Raw genomic sequence first — 18511 nt, 5'->3', positions numbered from 1 at the left:
TCTTTAATAAATTTTTTTTTTTTGTTGTTGGATGAGTTTACTATGAGCGAAGACAACAACGAACCTGGAATTTTTTAATAATTACACTGTTTCATGTTAAAATTTTGAAAATGACCAAGATGAATCAAAGAACGTTAGCTTAAGTGGGGTAGTGAGTTATATTATTTTTAAATGAATATTATTTAGTTTTGAATAGATATTTTATATTTAATTTTTATTAAATATATAAAAATAATAAAATTTAAATTCATGACTACTTGATTATTAAAACTGTAGTATCATATTAAGAAATCATCTCAATCTAATTACTTAAATTATTAAATAAAATTTTAATATATAATTTATATTATTTTCTAACAATTCAAAAAAAACAAATTTTTTGATGTAATGTTTTATACTATAGATATTTTATGAAATCAAGAATCATGTATTTCCATTCTTCTGTAATAGTAAGGTAAAAGGAATGCTTAGTTTATAAGCACAACACGGTAAAATTACACTCTCTGCAAAAAATAATTATATTAAGTTTATGTTTTTTTTTTAATTTTATTTTTTAATATTTGATTTATTTTGAATTAGTTTTTATAATTTATTTTGGTTTGATTTTTATAAGATTACATTTGATTCATTTTGAATTAGTTTTTGTAATTTATTTTGGTTTGATTTCTATAAGATTATCATAGTCTTAAGCAAATATCTTAATATTTGGCAAAAATAATTTTCTTTAAAAGCAAAGTTATCAAACCTGGTGGAATTCATAACCTGAATCACAAGTTTAACGGGTTAAGTTGCGAAAACCTAGGTTTTTTGTCTGTCATCCAAATTGTATTTAGACTCATCAAGTTGATTGGGTCATGTTAGGACAATTCTCACACGATTTAACTTTAAACCCGAGCTAAGCAAATAGTTGGATTAAGAGATTTCAAGGTTGATTTATTTGGTCGAGTTTAATAACAATACCAGATAATTTCTTGTGATCTAAATTTTTTTATATGTATTTAAAAAATTTAATCCGACCCGCAATATAATATAAGCTTGTAAACTAGTGTGTGTGTTATGTGTATCACATATATGATAGATTTCACATTTTAGCATAGTTTCTTTTTTCTTCACTTAAAACCATAAATCTAACAATTATTCACTCGAATTAATCATTTCTCTTGTGTTAAGTGATGACGGAGGGAGGAAGATCATGTTACTTAAACGCAGGCTTCAAAATAGCCATTATTGTAATTAATCAAATTTATGAGCAATTGATTTATTCATCTTATTAAAATAGGGGTTTGATTGTTCTTAGGTTTTTTTTTAATCCAAGAAATCAGGATTTTTTTTTATATATTTTTCGAGGAGAAACTACAATACCAATGCAAGTTGTTGATTGTTTTTATTGATAATTTAATAATAATAAAATCTTTGAATATGGGAGGAGTTTGAAGTAAACAAGTAAGATAGAATACACTTTTTTTCTCCTTTTTATTTATGGAGAATGCACTTGCGCAAGTGCTTGTTTACATGGCAACTTGCTAGGAAAGACAACAGTGAAGAAGACAATGACCCTTTTGGACTCATAGATCTTACCTCCTCAAGTACTCTCTAGCTTTACGACAAATAACACCATTGATTGTTTGAAGAAACCAAGAACAACATAAAAACAAGCAAAGAACCCTAATTTTTCATGACTCGATCGTGGGTATATAAAGTACTTGGGATATTTCGATAATAAATTAAAATTTAATATATATTATAAAATATATATATTTTTTTTTTTGTTATATTTAAGTAAAAAAATTGAAAGAACAAGTTGCAACTAAACCAAATTGCCAACCTTTTGATCAGTCTGAAGTCAAAAGCGCAGCTATTAAGATACCAATGGCATAACTTTGCAGGGCAAAGAAGTATACCTTCGTTCTCTGAAATTTAATTTTCTCCTGAGAAGTCTTTTCACAAGGTGGAAATTTGTAAAAGAAAACGGCATTTTTTTTTCAGACCATAGAAAGTAAAACTGATGAATTACAGAATCTCCTTTTGTAAAGGAGATCAGAACTTCCAATAAATTACAAATTACAGGTTGGTAAACATGATAAAGAAGATGGGATGGTGTTTTCTAGGGTATACTTCATTATTACCCCTACTGATTACTTGAGTTGCGCATCAATCCCTAGAATGTATGATTTTTCATGATAATGATCAAAATTGAAACTTTTGATCAAAATTATAAGAGGAAGAAAAACTTTATGGTGTTCAGGGAATAAGAACTCATATTTGCTCCAAAGAGAGAAACATATAAGGAGGAGGGAGAGATACACGAAAAGAAATTAAAAACAAATATTTTCATCATGTATAGAAATATTTTTATAACTTTTTGTGGGTTTTATATTTGATATTTTTTTTCCCATCATCTATCTATCTATCTCTTTTTAAAACATGCAGCGGTACCGCATACTAAGCACACACCAACCATTAATAAAGTAAAAGATTCATGCGTGGGGATGAGCTTGGATGTTCAAATATGCTGTAGAACTTCATTGTGAGAGATCCTCACCTCTTTGCTTGGTGGCTAGTTAGAGTTAAGTCAGTGGGATTTGTCTTGATATTCCTTGCAATCACTTATTGTTATATTCTCTAGATTGCATCGTGAATCTTAAGGGCAATATTAAGAAAATCAAATCATAAGGATTGAGACAAAGCATTGTTGAACATAGAGGGATGAAAGTATAGTTTTCCTTGCCCTGCAATTATGTGAACGGTTCATCTCCCCCATGGAAAGATGCCAGAAAAGGGGCTGAAAATGACGTGATACCACCAGCATAGATTCTCAAAATAAAGTCAGGAAGAAAACAAAAGAGAAGTACCACGCAAATAATAATGATTCTTGACCAAAAAGCGCTGAGATTGATGCTTCGATGATGATGCAAGACTCGAAAAAGGGGCTTCGAAAGGGGTGATACAGTGCTTGAGCACTACAAGAATGTCAAAGGGACTTTAATATTAAGAAATGATGGGCTGCTGATAGAATCCTGAGCCACGAGGAAAGGAATAGATGGGATTAGATTCCAATCCCCCCATTGATTCTGCTAACTGTTTGGTGTTTTACGCCAGCAAAAGCAGACCTGTCATGTTAGAGGGTGCTGCTTCTTGATTTTGCAATAAGCTCCAGGGCAGCTGTATCGTTAAATATATATATATATATATATATATATGGAGAGAGAGGGAGGGAGGGAGAGATAGAGAGAGAGATATTAAAGATGGAAAATACATGTTTTACTGTGTTTTTTTTAAAAAATATATACAGGAAAGGAAAGATTTTTTTATATTTTTTTATTTTAAAACATTAATAAAATACTAAATGAGTGGTATGTGCACATTGCCGACTCCTCCACTCTCACGTTCCTTACCCTAGATTTTAGGTTTGAGTTAAATTGTTTGCTTTTATTTTATTTTCAAAAGTAATTTTAAGTTTCAGTCTTAAGGTAAAGTCATGTGCGATCCTTTTATATATATATATATATATATATATATATAAGTGTTCTTCATGAGCTATTTAAAAAAACTAAAGGAATCACTAAATTATTTATTGTGGTTGCAAATTCATTATATTATGGATTAAAACACTATAATAATAATTTTATCCTTGGTAATATAATTTTTTTTATAAGATTCATTAGTTATTATCAGATTAATTAATGATAACTCAATCTTTTTATATTTTTAAAGCATAATATTTTAAAATAAAATTTTATTTAACTCGCTTCTGGTTTTTTTAAAAAAAATTTCACCTTTTTAAATTACATTAAAATGACTAAATTACTCTTAAAAATAAAATTTATCTAACTGGTTTCCAAGGAATTTTTTGTATTTTCATCATGGTGTTTTCCAGTTATAATCAAAGTTGACTTAGGAGCAATTTGATATTTTAATAAATATAACATGTTATTGCTTTTCAATTAATTTTTCACTAATTTTGAAGATGATTTGAGTTATTTTGAGTCTTTTTATTTGTTATTTTTTGTTAAATTTAATTTTTTAAAAGAGATTTTGTTTTAAAATTAAATTAAATTAATTGATTAAATATAAATATGAGAAGCTCGCTTCATGATATTTTGTTTGATTTGCTTTTCGGGTCATTGGTCAAGTGTCACGTGTGGTCTTTTTGGTGTCATCATGTAACCTTTTGCAGTAGTGTTAAAACCAACTCGGTAAAATTTTTCTGGTGATGCGGCGTATCCATAATAAAGTGACAGTGAGTCCTCGATAAAGTTTTCTTTATTTTCATTATGAGTATGATAATAACAACTTATTTTTATAGTTAATTATTATTAATTTTTTTATTTATCTTCTATTTTTATCTATTTTTTATATTATTAAATTAATTGAACCCTTGAGTCTAAAATTTATTTAAAAAAAAAACACTATTATCAACTGAATATTTTTTTTATATTAAAAAAAAATGGACAAACTGCAGGTGTAACCTGGACCACATACCAATCTAGTTAAAAGTGAGTAAAATAGTTAATTAATTTAAAAGTTTTATGTTCAAGTCACGTCACTAATTTTTTTTAAAATACAATATATTTATTTCTAACTGGTCTGTCTCAATTATAGAAACATTTGAAGCTCTAGCGTATTTTCAAATATATGTAGACATGAAAAAAAAAAGAAAAAAAGATATCCGTGATCATCTGAATATTCGATTTTTAAAAAAGAAGAGTGGGGCCGTGCTGTGGTTGTGTTTGTGGTGGTGTCATGGAGTAAGGTGGTATGGACCGTATGGTACTAAAAGATTATAAGAATGTGGAAAGCATTTATCCACTCCTTGCAGGGTTGTTTGTTTTTATATTCTAAAAGTATTTAAAAAAAATTAATTTTTTTTTATTTTAAATTAATTTTTTTTTAATTTTTTAAGATTATTTTTATTTACTGATATTAAAAATAATTTTAAAAAATATATTATTTTAATATATTTCTAAACAAAAAATATTTTATAAAATAATCGCCGACACGTAGGTCTGTTTGAAAATGTAGTAGTGGTTGTAGTTTAAAATGTTTTTCATTTAAAAATGCATCAAAATGATATTTTTTTTATTTTTTAAATTATATTTGAGATCAGCATATCAAAATTATATAAAAACATAAAAAAATAATTTTTATAAAAAAAATTGAAATTTAAGGTAATGTGGTTTAAAGTGTTTGAGATTGTGATAGTGATTGTGGTTCAAAGTGTTTTTCACTCAGAAATATATTAAGACGATATTTTTTTATTTTTAAAAAATTATTTTTAATATCAATACATCAAAACAATTTTAAAAAAATCAAAATATATTAATTTTAAAAATCAAAATTTTTAAAAATACATACCGGACCGCGTTTCGCCCTAATAAACCCCTGTAATTCGCGGCTTGAAACTGTACCTGAGGTGAAGTATCAATTATTGCATGTATTGCTTTTGTTGTGATGGCTGATGTGTTCTTGAAGCTGAGATATATAGTGCTGCACAGTCACAATTGCTCAAAAAAACATGGAAATTAATTTCGTCATCATTGTTTTTCCTCAACTTCTAGGTGCAAAAAAAAAGTACTCTGCTTCATTGTATGCATGCAAATTTGCCACCCCCATGCATTGTATTTGGCACACAGTACCCCGCACAGGGTTCTCATTTGTGTCTGTGTACTGAAAACTGGCGACGCTAGATTCACTGACGGTGGTGGTCATAGAGATCGGAAAACCTCAGCTTTTCTGGAGTTTGTTTTCTGTGGTACAATTGTGTATTTAAAAAATATTAAACTTTGTTTTAAATGTTTTAAATGTATTAAGATTAAAAATAAATTTTAAATAATAAAAAATTATTTCAATATATTTTTAATTAAAAAATAACTACTTTCAAGATATTATCATATTTTATTTCTTATTTATTCTTTGTTCTTTGTTCTTTTTTCTTCGTCATCGTGGGTGCGTAGCTTTTTTTGAACAAAAGGTTAGCTATGCCATTTTATTTATTACGTTCACTTGAGATATATTATTATGCTAAAGTAAGAAGAAACATATGCACTGCAAATAGAGAATGTCATTGGTGGAAGGCTGTGGGCTGAATCCTTAGGAAAATATGCACTTGTAATAGAATCTTGATTTATTAGAATATTTTAAAAAATAAAAACAATTATTTTTTTGTACAAAAAATATCCATAAGAAGGATGGGTGTGATGCGATTATGTTTTTGTGGTGGGTGACATGGAGTGAGGGTGACATGGCAATAAAATTTATAGAATTAATGTGGTAAGTAAGTATGTAATTCGTGGCATGAAAAGAAAGCACCGTGGTAACGTGAGTCAGAGGGCAGTGTCCCAACAACAAACTGATAGCAAGCAAAATATGCTGAAGAGTGACGGAAGCCTGACATGAAGTACAAGTTTGTAGAGCGCCTCTACCTTGAAGCATCAATTATATATTGCATTGTATAGCTTTCGTTGGAGTGCTTTTTTTATTTTATTTTATTTTTTCAGTTTAGTCAAAAAAATATTAAAATAACACACTATAAGATAATATTTAAAAAAATAGCTTAATTTAAAAAAGTCTAAAAAATCATGTACAATTCAAGGGTTACAAGTATATAATATTCTTTCTGATTGTAAAGCTTGAAAGAAACAAGATTGAATAAAAAGAGAGTAGACGAATCCAATAATAACGTCACATGTATTGTTAAAAATATATTGACGAGACGAATCCAATAATATTAAGAAATATCATCAATGGTGATCGGAGTAAGCCACATGAGCGATCCAAAGACAAGTAAATCCCAATACCTTTAAATGGCTCGTGTGACCTATTCCATTTAAGGTTTATTTTTAAAAATCTTTCAAGAAGACTACCATATAATAATTTATTATTGTAGACAATAAATTCTTATTAATTTTTAACTTGTTTTACTAATAATTAATGAAAATATAAAAGAAATGTGTACGTACTAGTTTTTTTTTCATAATAAAAAATATGTACTAGTGTGAGGGATCTCTAAGAATACTATAATAAAACTTAATGTAATGATTATGATAGAATATTTAAAATTGATAATTTAATACCATAAATAAATTTGATCCTAATATTAAAAATTAATAAATATTTTTTGATCATTAATGTTTTGCACCAGTCAATATATAATCTTGTACGTGCCAACTTGTAATAGATCGAATGCGTACTCTTAATGAGACACCAGCTTGATTATTGCCTTGTTAATTAAAAATAACTTGTAACATTAATTATGTAATTAATTAAACATAACAAAATAGGGTTTGGAAGTGTCAAATAAATAATAGCTTCCACTAATATTTCTGCAGAACATATATATCCCCTGGACAAAGCCACCCACCCATCTGGCAGAATCTACACACCCTCCTCCCACTTGTGCTTAAGATCTTGTTGAAGATCACTGATCCAGCCCTATGTATATATATCAGCTTTTATGCCAAATTATTGAAAAATAAACCATGTTTAGTTATGTGTGCCTGCCACTCACAGGCTTTTAGTCTATTGAAAATTATGCTGCTCGTTTTGAGCAGCTAGCATGCCCTAGGTCAGGGTTTCATGGATGTCGTGATTCGAACTTTTTTTTCATTTTCCCTGTTCAGTGAGCTTTGCTGCAAAGAACCCAGGAAACACTACATCAAGCTCAAAAACTACGTTGATACCTTCAACTTTGAATTAATCCAAGCCACTTGCGAATTATTATATGTTTTATTGCATTTCACATGATCTGACTGATCAGTTCATAATTTATTCACCTCCTAAATTACATATATACCTACCCATCAAATATTATATGTTGTTGGAAATTGGAATAGATCTGAAACAAGCTAGTGCGATAGTGGGATTGGATTCTTCCTTAAGATTTAGATTCTCCCTCAACAATTCTCGCTTGCTTGCTCGCCATATTAATTAATGATTAACGGTAAACATACCATGTGATCATGCCCCCATGGTCTCTGTCTCCTATATTCCTTCAGCAAATAAATCTGTTTCCTTAGTAATCAAACCTATGGTGGCAATGACCTAGAACCCTAAATCTTTCTTATTAAGGCAAGGGCCAAGGCCCCCTCTTTGAGAACTTTTTTTTTTTTTGGGTTCATAAGAGAGAAAAGCTTTAGAGAATCATCAACCCATACATATATACTTGAGAATTAAAGTAATTAAAACTGTTAATTCGTGTATATATCAGCCCTCTAAAAAAGGTATACGCTAGAGAAAAATGACTGTCTAAATAAATTTTTTTTAAAAGAATTAAGTTTCAACCATTCCAACTCCTTTCTTGATGAAGAAATTAGATTTGGATCCAGTAGTTGACCTCTGGCCTTAATAGTGGTTGTGTTTGGTACGGAAGGATTGCGTGGAACATATTTTCAGCCTAGTAATTACATCATTACTTTTACTGAAAAATAGTTGATTATCGTGTGTGAGAGTATTTATTTTTGTGGTTCAATTGCCCTTCACTTTATTAAAAATATCTTTTTTTTAAAAGCCTGAAGTTAGTTATTAATTAAATCATTCATTGTGCACCGATTATGGATTAATTGCAATCCGTACACGGGGAAAAAAACCTTGTATTTTTCCTTCCATAGAAAACATACCATGTATTATTTTTGTTTATTTTTGTTTGACGTGGTAGGTCATTTGATTATGTGGAAAGATGTAACTGAAACTGTATTTTACTATAATAATAATTTTTAAAGTGTTTAATTATTAACGTATAATAATTTTATATAAATCTTACTGAAAACTCTCTCTTGAAACTTTTATTATAAAAATAATCTGCAATTTATAAGTTTTTTTAAATCTACATTTTAAATCATAGTTATGAAATCCAACCCGATAGTTGATCCGGTAAAATGACCGGGTCACGAGTTTTATGGGTCAACCCGGATTTAAAGATAACAGTTTTAGTTTTTCTCTCCAAAATTCCAAACTTGAAATTTAAAATTCTTACATTTTTTTTTATGTTCTTTCTAAATCCACTAAAAGATCATTAACTCTCATAAATCAAAGCTGGCCTCACTAAAAAGGTATTAAAAATGAAATGCCCTATTCTAAAAGACCATCTGAGAACCAATAAGAAAAACAAAATTGACAGCAACAGCAATGTAGGTGATAGTATTTAGAAAAACAGGAAAAAGAAAATAGGAACATGAGCTTGTGACATAAATAGCAGGCTGTAATTAGAAAATCAGATGCTCATTATTAATCAGCACTTGGAAATCTCATGCAATAACAACACCAGATGCATGGCGGCTAAGCATCAATTTCACCAGAAATTAATGTAGCTATTTGGAAGAAAAAAAAAGTTTTAAAAAGTGGCTTCCATAAGTCAAACCATAAAGGAATATTAAAATAGCTAAATAAAAGAAAAATAGAGAAGGATGTGAATCAGTGGCATGATGTTTATCCCAGGTTAAAAAATAAAATGAAGGGAATAAGCCAACAGATAATTTAGTAAACCAATCACATAGACACAGGGCTGCTAATTAAAAAGAAGATGATATCTTTCAAAAAAAGTAGAGTCTCTTCAACTATACATGATGCATCAGGTGAGCTTGTCTCCTTATGGCAGGAGTAATGGTAGATTATTGATTATTGCCAGCAAAATTAAATCCAAAATAAAACATTGCGAAGCTGAAAAAAAAAGTACTTGGCTTATAACGATGGAATCCAGCTTCTCTTTCGAACCACTGGTGCAGAGTTCTACAAGATCATGATAAGAAAAAAAATAATAGAAAGGAAATGATGTGAATAGTGAAATCGGATATCCAGTAAGGGGCTAGAAGATTCAATCAGCAGAAAAAAATATCTTGATTGTTCACACTTTGAAGAAAAAAAGTAGGGAAAAAACTTAAGCTTTCCTTTTGCTTTCCCAAATTTCCCGAGTGAGGTGAGTTAATATATATATATATATATCGGGTCTCACTCGGGTCAGGCCAGGTCACTAAGGTCTGGCTGGGTTTGGTCGGTTTTTTTCTTGTGCTGGTCTTTTGTCTTGTTTGGACCGGTCCAGCTACCGGGTCGGCTGGGTCCCAGATTGACCCGCCGGGCAGGTCCGGATTTATTAACAGTATTTTAAACTATAACCACAAAATAAAAATTATATTTCAATGTGTTTTTTGTTTGAAAATACATTAAAAAATTATTTTTAAAAAAAAATTATTTTTGATATCAACATATAAAAATGATATAAAAATATTAAAAAATTAATTTAAAACAAAAAAATTAATTTAAAAAAAAATCAATTTTTTTTAAATTTTATTTCAGCCACCACTGGACTAAACACCCCTGTAACCATTTCAATATCACAAAATATTGATACGGGCCTTCAAGATTTGATGGGGTATATTTATGGGCCAAGAATGGATTTGATTGGGCAATCTGATGGAGTAGACCTACATAGGGCTGTTGGTTCCTAAAGGTCAAATTTCACTTGTTACTTCCATATTGGTTCTAGATTGGTCAAATTTGACTTGATTCTAGATTGTAAATATGATTGTTACATCATATTTACAATTTGATGTTCCTTCTAAAGTCAAATTTACAATATGAAAGTAACAAGTCAAATTTGACCAATCTAGAACCAATATGGAAGTAACACGTCATATTTGAAGTATATCATTTCTGTTGATACAATAGTCAAATTTATTAAATTCATAATAGAGATATATAATTTCTGTTGATACAATAGTATTGATTTCTAGAAGGATTGAGAGTAACAAGTAAAATTTACAATTTCATGATCTCCCTCTGAACCTTCATATCGTTTGGGTCCAAGGCACTCTCAGGATATAAATGCCACATCTCAGAAAATAAATACCACATCATCTGTAAGCAATTGCTTCACTTGTTATCTTCTCTACTTCCTACAACTCCCTTAATGTTTCTCAGCGTGTCTCGGTACGTTCCTCCAAAATCATGGGTAAGCAATTTTATACTACTTTGTATTTGAATTTCTTATCTCATGATCCAACCTTACCAATACAACCACCTGATGGTATTAAGTCTGATTTATTCAGGTTTATTATGCAAGTTTTGTTGATAATTAAATTTCCACGTTTTTATTTCATGTAAGTGTATCTATGTGCCAATCAAGTCTGATTTATTTTATCATTTCTCTCTTTGTGTTGCAGAATCTCTGTTCCAACTCTTGCACCTCATAACATCACGCCTGCCATCAAGATTGCCAGCTTCTCCTCCTAAAACTGACGACCTGGAATCGCAATCATCGCAACCCCAACCTTCTTCTTCTAATACCACCTCAGAATCACAATCACCTATAGTACGGCGGCTGCGTCTTACCATCAACAAACCACAACGAAACAATGTTCTTGACGCGAAGCCGGACTTGGAAACGGAATTAAGGAAGACACTCCTGAGTTTGTGCTTCACAGCAGCAATTCAAATCACGATTCAGTACGGCCAGGTTGCTGAATCTGAAGACCACTACCCCATCATTTTGATCTCCTTCGCTATTGTAGCTATCTTTGCTTCTCTATTCGTCTCACCGTTTATTGGAAAAAAGATTCCGACTGCATCCAAGGTGCTGGACAAAGTTGCGTTCTTCCTAGCGGCCACAACGTTTTTCTTCGCCATAGCAACTCCATTCCCTCTTGGCATCAAATGTGCTATATGGACAGTCTACATCATGTCGTTGATCACTATTGCCTTCTGCACTTGCCTCCAGGTACCGTGGTTCTGAAATGCAAAATTTGACAGTTAATTGTGCCATACCTTCCACGATCCTAGGCTGTATTAAATATAAATAAAACCACAACCATGTAAATAAACAATTCAGCTCGATTATATTTTAGTATTTTTGCTTTAAACTCTCCAGGTCTCTCTGTCTAGGCATTTTAATTTTTTTGTATATGATAGCTTGTTATTTCTTCGTCAAGATTTTAGACGTTGACAATACTTTTTTCTTCTTTTTTTTCTGGTGAATATAATTAAGATGGCGCATGCATGCATAATACATGAAAGATCGAGTGAGTTTATTTATTTTATCTAATTATAACACTTTCTAGGAAGAGTACTAATATTAATATTCTACTAATAAAACACCCTAATTAAAAAGTGGCTGGATAGTTCATGCATTTATGCTTATTACGAAGAATTGATAACAGAAGTATGGCACTTTCTTTTCAAATGAACAAAAATAAAAGGATCTTTTTGTAAAGACCCATTGATTTCTAAACAATAGCTTCATCTCCGAGCAGCATATTATGGTTCCAAAAATTAGTAGCAAGGGAGAGGAACTTATTTACATGCTGGACACCAATTTAAAGACATTGCAGAAGCTATAAATTAATATATTTAATTATTTATGAACAACATTGCACCTTCCATTTCATAGATTTGTCAATCATTGGGTTTTGCCAGCGTTACTTAATTCTTCCAAGAAGATTAATTAATCCAAATCAGAGGAACAGGCCCAACATAAAATTAACCAACAGCCCTATGTAGGCCTACTCCATCAGATTGCCCAATCAAATCCATTCTTAGCCCATAAATATACCCCATCAAAGCTTGAAGGCCCGTATCAATATTTTGTGATATTGAAATGGCTACGGGGTTTCGAACTGGAAGTTTGAAAAGAGTTTAATTGTTTTTTTTGCTTTAAGTTGATTTCTTTTTTATTTCTAAATCATTTTTATATGATATTATTAAAGACAAATTAAAAATATTATTTTAATATATTTTTAATAAAAAACATTTTTAAAAGTAACCTTTCCCGAACACCCTCTGATATAACATATTACATATGAACAGCAAATTGGAGCTATTTTTGCTTCTCTATTCATTTCATAGTTTATTGGAAAAAAGAAAGCGTTTGAGAAAGTTGCGTTCTTCCTAGCGGCCACAACGTTTTCCTTCACCATAGCAACTCCATTCGCTCTTAGCATAAAATATGCTATATGACCAGTCTATATCATGTCGTTGATCAGTATTGCCATCTACAATTGCCTCTCGGTGGTTGTATTTGGCATTCTGAAATGCAATATTCCTCATGTTGAAATTTAGTGTGATCAGAGCGAAACTGTCATAACTTCCACGGTCCTAATTAAATTGTATTAAATATCAATAAAAGCAGAACATATGTATATTAGAAAAGTACTTCCGAATAGAAATCTTGATTTATTAGCGAGAAAGTGTTAGTATGGCATACCAAAGGAGCCACAAGGGAGCTCTGTCAAACACAATTGAAGGAGGTAAGAAATCGAAGAAGAAATTAAATAAAACTGGAAAAGGAACTTCAGAAGCAAATGTTTCACCAGCAGAGCAAAGAAGAAACAATCTCAACAGCATATTCACCAGCAAGCAAATGTTTCAGAAGAAGAAAAAGAGGACACTTAGCACTTGTTTATGGCATCACAAGTTATTAGTTCTCATGAACAGAATATTTGGCTCATTGACAGTGACTGCACTAGTCACATGACCAAACATCTCGCAATTTTTTCTTCCATTGATAAATCAATTCAACCAAAAGTCAAGCTGGGAAATGGTGATGTTGTGCAGGCTAAAGGAAGAGGAACGATTGTTGTCAGCACCAAAAGAGGTACAAAGATTATCAATAATGTTCTTTACATTCCTGAACTAGATCAAAATCTGCTTAGTGTTGCACAAATGCTAAGGAATGGTTATGCAGTCTCCTTTAAAGAAATGTTTTGTTTTATCACTGATACACATGGATTAGAGATAGCAAAACTCAAAATGGATAGTAATAGCTTCTATTTGAAGCTTGATGCAGTTGAAGGGCATGTTTTTTATGCTAAGGTTGATGAGAGTATTATGTGGCACAAAAGATATGGTCATGTAGCAAGTGTATGCATATCTGGGTGCGGGTGGCGTCAGAGAGCAGAAAGATCTGTAATGAGGCGGAAAAGGGCAGGGCCATTGTGACCCTACTGCCGCACTAGAGTGGAAGAGGAATCAACCGCCAGGGTTATTTGACTCAATCAAAGGAAAATCCAAGGAGATGGGTCAAGGAAGAAATCATGGTATGCATACCATGATTTTGAATTGACACTAATATGGTGAGGGTTTAAGGGATTGACACACGCAGAGCCGCAAAGGAAATATAAAGAAACCCCATGGTATGCATGCATTGACTCAATCAAAGGAAAATCCAAGGAGATGGGTCAAGGGATGAGAGAGTTCATGTCAAATAACAATGAGGCGGAAAAGGGCAGGGCCATTCTGACCCTACTGCCGCACTAGAGTGGAAGAGGAATCAACCGCCAGGGTTATTTGACATGAGAAACTAGAGTGAGAAACTAGAAGTGAGAACATAACCCTGTTTTTTTCCCTTGAAGGAGGAGAGTGCGAAAACTAAGTGTGAAAGTGCACTCACACTTTCCCTCTTTTTTTTGACAACAATGTTTTTTTCCCTCTTTTTTGCACACCTCCTTGGTTTTCGCACTCTCCTCCTTGGTTTTCCTTGAAGGGAAAAAGACAGGAAAAATCACTTTCACACTTAATTGCTCCTCACTTTTATGGTCCTCTACTCCCCTACTCCCGCACTATATATAGCCAGGGAGATCCACATCCTAATTGCTCCTCCGTCATTAATTTCTGATATTCTTTTTCTTTGTTTTCTTCTTGTTGATGCTCAGGAAAGATCAAGATTGGTGGAATCAAGATGAAGACCATGGGTAAGAAATATTATACTAGTTTATCTGAATTTCTTATCTCATCCACCTGATGGTATCAAGTCTGATTTATTCAGGTTTATTATGCAAGTTTTGTTGATAATTAAATTTTTTTCATGTAAGTGTATCTATGTGCCAATGAAGTCTTGTTTATTTTATCATTTCTCTCTTTGCGTTGCAGAATTTCTGCTCCAACTCTGGCACCTCATAACATCACTGCTTTCATCAATACTGCCAGCTTCTCCTCCTAATATTGACGACCTGGAATCGCAATCATCGCAACCCCTTCCTTCTTCTTCTAATACCACCTCAGAATCACAATCACCACCAGGAGGGCGGCTGCCTCTTACCATCAACGAATCACAGCGAAACAATGTTCTTGACGCGAAGCCGGACTTGGAAACGGAATTAAGGAAGACACTCCTGAATTTGTGCTTCACAGCAGCAATTCAAATCACGATTCAGTACGAGCAGGTTGCTGAATCTGAAGCCCACTACCCCATCATTTTGATCTCCTTGGCTGTTGCAGCTATCTTTGCTTCTCTATTCGTCTCACCGTTTATTGGAAAAAAGATTCCGACTGCATCCAAGGTGCTGGAGAAAGTTGCGTTCTTCCTAGCGGCCACAACGTTTTTCTTCGCCATAGCAACTCCATTCCCTCTTGGCATCAGATGTGCTATATGGGCAGTCTACATCATGTCGTTGATCACAATTGCCATCTGCACTTGCCTCTAGGTGGTTCTGAAATGCAAAATTTGACAGTTAACTGTCATAACTTCCACGGTCCTAGGCTGTATTGAATTTAAATATAACCACAACTCTGTCAACAATCAATTCAGTTATAGATTATTTTTTAGTGCATTTCTTTTTAATTTTTGCTTTAAACTCTCCAAGTCTCTCTGTTTAGGCATTTTTATTTTTTGTATCTGATAGCTTGTTATTTCTTCGTCAAGGTTTTAGACGTTGACAATATTTTTTTCTTGTTTATTGGTGAATATAATTAAGATGGCGAATGGATAATACATCGAAGATCGAGTGAGTTAATTTATTTTATCTAATTATAACACGTTCTAGGAAGTGTACTATATTAATATTCGATAAATTTATTTGTGAATCGTGATAAATGAAAATGAAACTAATTATTAATAGCCAAGTAGTTACGAGTCTCCTGTGCTTTCTTTTTAAAAATTCTGAGGTATTAACTAAGGTAAGATATTATATTAGAAGTTCCACGTAGAGATTTAGAATATTTTAATAACCGGATCAAGAGTTACAAAGTTTTTATATAAATCTAGTTAATTTATGATTTTTCATTCAGAGGATTTACAGGATTTACAGATGAACCCTATAACACCAATATTCTACACAAATTCAATTTGAAAGAATAAATCTAAATGACTCCACAAAAGAAAATGGCTCATCACGCCAGACAATGCTCACTTCACAGCGCATACAAATAGTTCAAGATGAACTTTACCTTTATGAAACAAGAAAAACCAGATGAGAAGAGAGAAGAAAGTGGGAGGAAATAAAGACGAAGATAAAACATTGATGTTTCTTGAGTTCATCACTTGTTTTGAAGGTGCAGTCTATTACTGCGCAGCAGCCTTGAGAACACCATAATAATCCAGAGCTTTTCAGCATCCTCATCGACCTCAAATATTGAAGAACTCCTACACCTCAGATTTGTTTCCATTATTTATTTATAGATAAGATCCCCTTGGAACAGTCTAAGTTGACCATCTCCTTGTCAGCACTTGGAGCTGGTTCCAGTATGGCTTTCGATTCTCCAGTTTCCTGTAAAGAGACAACCAAGAAAGACATATAATTTACTACATCCAGGTTTAATCTGGGCTCAATATTTATAGGATAAATTTGCTGCTAAGAAAGGCACCTTTTCATCAGTCTCATATATTTCCACTAAGTCACCCACTGGGCTAAGCATATTCCATCCCATGATATTATTTGGATTTGAACCATCAACATTTGAAGCTGATGGAGAGCTGCCAGAATTAGGCATCAGTGTGATATCAGACATCTCAGCCGCGGTAACTTCAGAGACAACTTCAGCCACATTTAAATCCATTCCACAAACTATCCATGAATTCCTGCAGCTCTTCTGCAAGGTTGATAGTATTTTATTCACCAAAATCCATTCCACAAACTATCCACAAACTATCCATGAATTCCTTCTCTCATGATAGTAGGATCACCTTCTTCCTCGCCTTCATTTTGTATTATGCTAAGATCATTGAACTGTAGACCTAACGACATGGATTCTGGACTGCCCACGTTCTCCTTGTTGTCCGAGCCTGCATGATTAGCATTTCACCATGTTATAGACTAATATATAATCATTCTTGAACTCTTATTTAATAGCTTCAGCTTCAAATACATTTTTCCAACTGACATTTAAATTTGCGTTCATTTGTAGTGAAAAATAAACGATAATAATAATAATCATAGTAAAGAAATGTGTGGTGTTTGATATCAGTTTTTCGAAACAAAATAATTGTTTCGTATTTCTTGTTTTAAGAGAAACAAAGAATGGAATGAGATTGTTCACCTCCATCAGACTGAGCAAGTTGGGTTTCCATGCCGATGTGATAACTAGAGGGACAGTGTATCGACGTAGTAAGGGACATCCATTCTTTCCTTCTATAGTGTATTGAGTCAAGTCACTGAAAAGAAAACCCCTTGTATGATTGAACCACTGGCGAACAGGATGAAATCCTGAACGACGCAGCTGATCTCGCCACCAAGCCTGTGTTTCATGTCTCTCAGCATGCTGGATGTCCTCTCGCGCCACCACATTAGTGATCTGCCGCCTAAAATCCATCTCCCACGATACCTTGTTTTCGATATCATGTTCGGTCGTATCTTTCTCTATGGAGTCAAATACGCTGGAGTAGTATGGGAATGATTGGGCAAGTCGGTCCAAGATATCAGGACTGTTATGGTTGGCTTCCTGTTCCACAATTACCATGATTTCTGGTCTGAGTTCCTTCAGTTTTGACAAAACCTTCTCGAGTGCACCGGGCACTAAGATCAATTTGTGAAGTTCGAACTCCCATTTCACAACTATCGCCAGCTCGTCCTCGCTTGTTCTTTTGAGATTGAGAGTGGATTCAACAATACCTGCTGCAGTATTGGCAAATACATGGTCTACTTTGAAATCTGTCAGGCGAAGTGTTTTAGCCTCTGCAGCTAGTACGCGATCCATTTCTTGGAGGTACTCTTCATTGTTTGACAGTTTAGGTCTGATATTTGTTACTTGGAAAGACAGTCCACTGCCCACCTGCTTCACTAGATCACGCATCAAATCTCGAATCAGCATATTGAATTCCATATTAGAGAAGTTGATAACATGGACTTTCTTTTTTCCAACAACGGCATCAAGGATGGAATGGTGGCTGCTTTTTTCTGCAAACCACACGAAAGGAAGAAATCGCCAGCACCTGATGTAATATGAATCCGTGGAAGGTGCTAATGGAGTAGGATTTCGAGGATACAGTTTATAGAGTCTCCGAATGAGCGCTTCAGCATAGAATCTGACAAGTTTTCTTGTTGCTGTGCTGGTATTCGCATCATTTAGGCATTTAATCTCCTTGAAAACTGACTCTGCAAGATTCAGATCACCATCTTCAATCGCCTTAGCAGAGGCTAACAGTTTGTTGAGAAGAAGAGTGGCCATTTTGAGCAACAAAGCAATAACAAACGACTGTCAATGAACTGAATGACTTTACTTTAGTAAATGGGCGATGATCATAAGAAACAAGTGACCATTTTAAGCTGAGAAGATCAGCCCAAAAATGTCATTCTAGATATCAATTTCCATT

The 18511-nt window shown here is 32.7% G+C and overlaps 2 protein-coding genes across 4 annotated transcripts; one reads left to right on the top strand and one right to left on the bottom strand.

The window, feature by feature from the left end:
• Nucleotides 1–10812: 10812 nt before the first annotated feature.
• LOC112328188 (uncharacterized) lies at nt 10813–15619 on the top strand. 3 transcript variants are annotated; one of them, XM_052454732.1, is made up of 3 exons: nt 10813–10920; nt 11154–14675; nt 14854–15619. In XM_052454732.1, the coding sequence occupies exons 2-3, from the start codon at nt 14663–14665 to the stop codon at nt 15405–15407; spliced, it is 567 nt and encodes a 188-aa protein (XP_052310692.1). In that variant the 5' UTR covers nt 10813–10920; nt 11154–14662; the 3' UTR covers nt 15408–15619. The 3 variants fall into 3 exon arrangements, with proteins under 3 accessions (XP_052310692.1, XP_024460973.1, XP_052310691.1); XM_024605205.2 differs by having other exon boundaries at nt 10818–10942; XM_052454731.1 differs by having other exon boundaries at nt 10824–10942; nt 11154–11707; nt 15408–15619.
• Nucleotides 15620–15950: 331 nt separating this feature from the next.
• On the bottom strand, nt 15951–18511 carry LOC7491727 (DELLA protein GAIP-B). The gene is made up of 3 exons (XM_024605204.2): nt 17239–18511; nt 16567–16984; nt 15951–16469 (listed from the first exon to the last, which is right to left on the bottom strand). Exons 1-2 carry the CDS (start codon nt 18364–18366, stop codon nt 16937–16939), a joined length of 1176 nt encoding a protein of 391 aa, XP_024460972.1. The 5' UTR covers nt 18367–18511; the 3' UTR covers nt 15951–16469; nt 16567–16936.

The sequence above is a fragment of the Populus trichocarpa genome, chromosome 7 (assembly GCF_000002775.5).
Source record: "Populus trichocarpa isolate Nisqually-1 chromosome 7, P.trichocarpa_v4.1, whole genome shotgun sequence".
Taxonomy (NCBI): domain Eukaryota; kingdom Viridiplantae; phylum Streptophyta; class Magnoliopsida; order Malpighiales; family Salicaceae; genus Populus; species Populus trichocarpa.
This window is presented reverse-complemented; position numbering and strand designations above follow the sequence as displayed.

Bases quoted from the DNA above. Each gene is read 5' to 3' on its own strand.
- LOC112328188 (XM_052454731.1), top strand. The intron at 11,708-15,407 runs GTACCGTGGTTC...ACTTGCCTCTAG, and splicing joins CCTTCTGCACTTGCCTCCAG to GTGGTTCTGAAATGCAAAAT.
- LOC7491727 (XM_024605204.2), bottom strand. From the start codon at position 18,366: ATGGCCACTCTTCTTCTCAACAAACTGTTAGCCTCTGCTAAGGCGATT. The intron at 16,985-17,238 runs GTGAACAATCTC...CTAATCATGCAG, and splicing joins ACTTGCTCAGTCTGATGGAG to GCTCGGACAACAAGGAGAAC.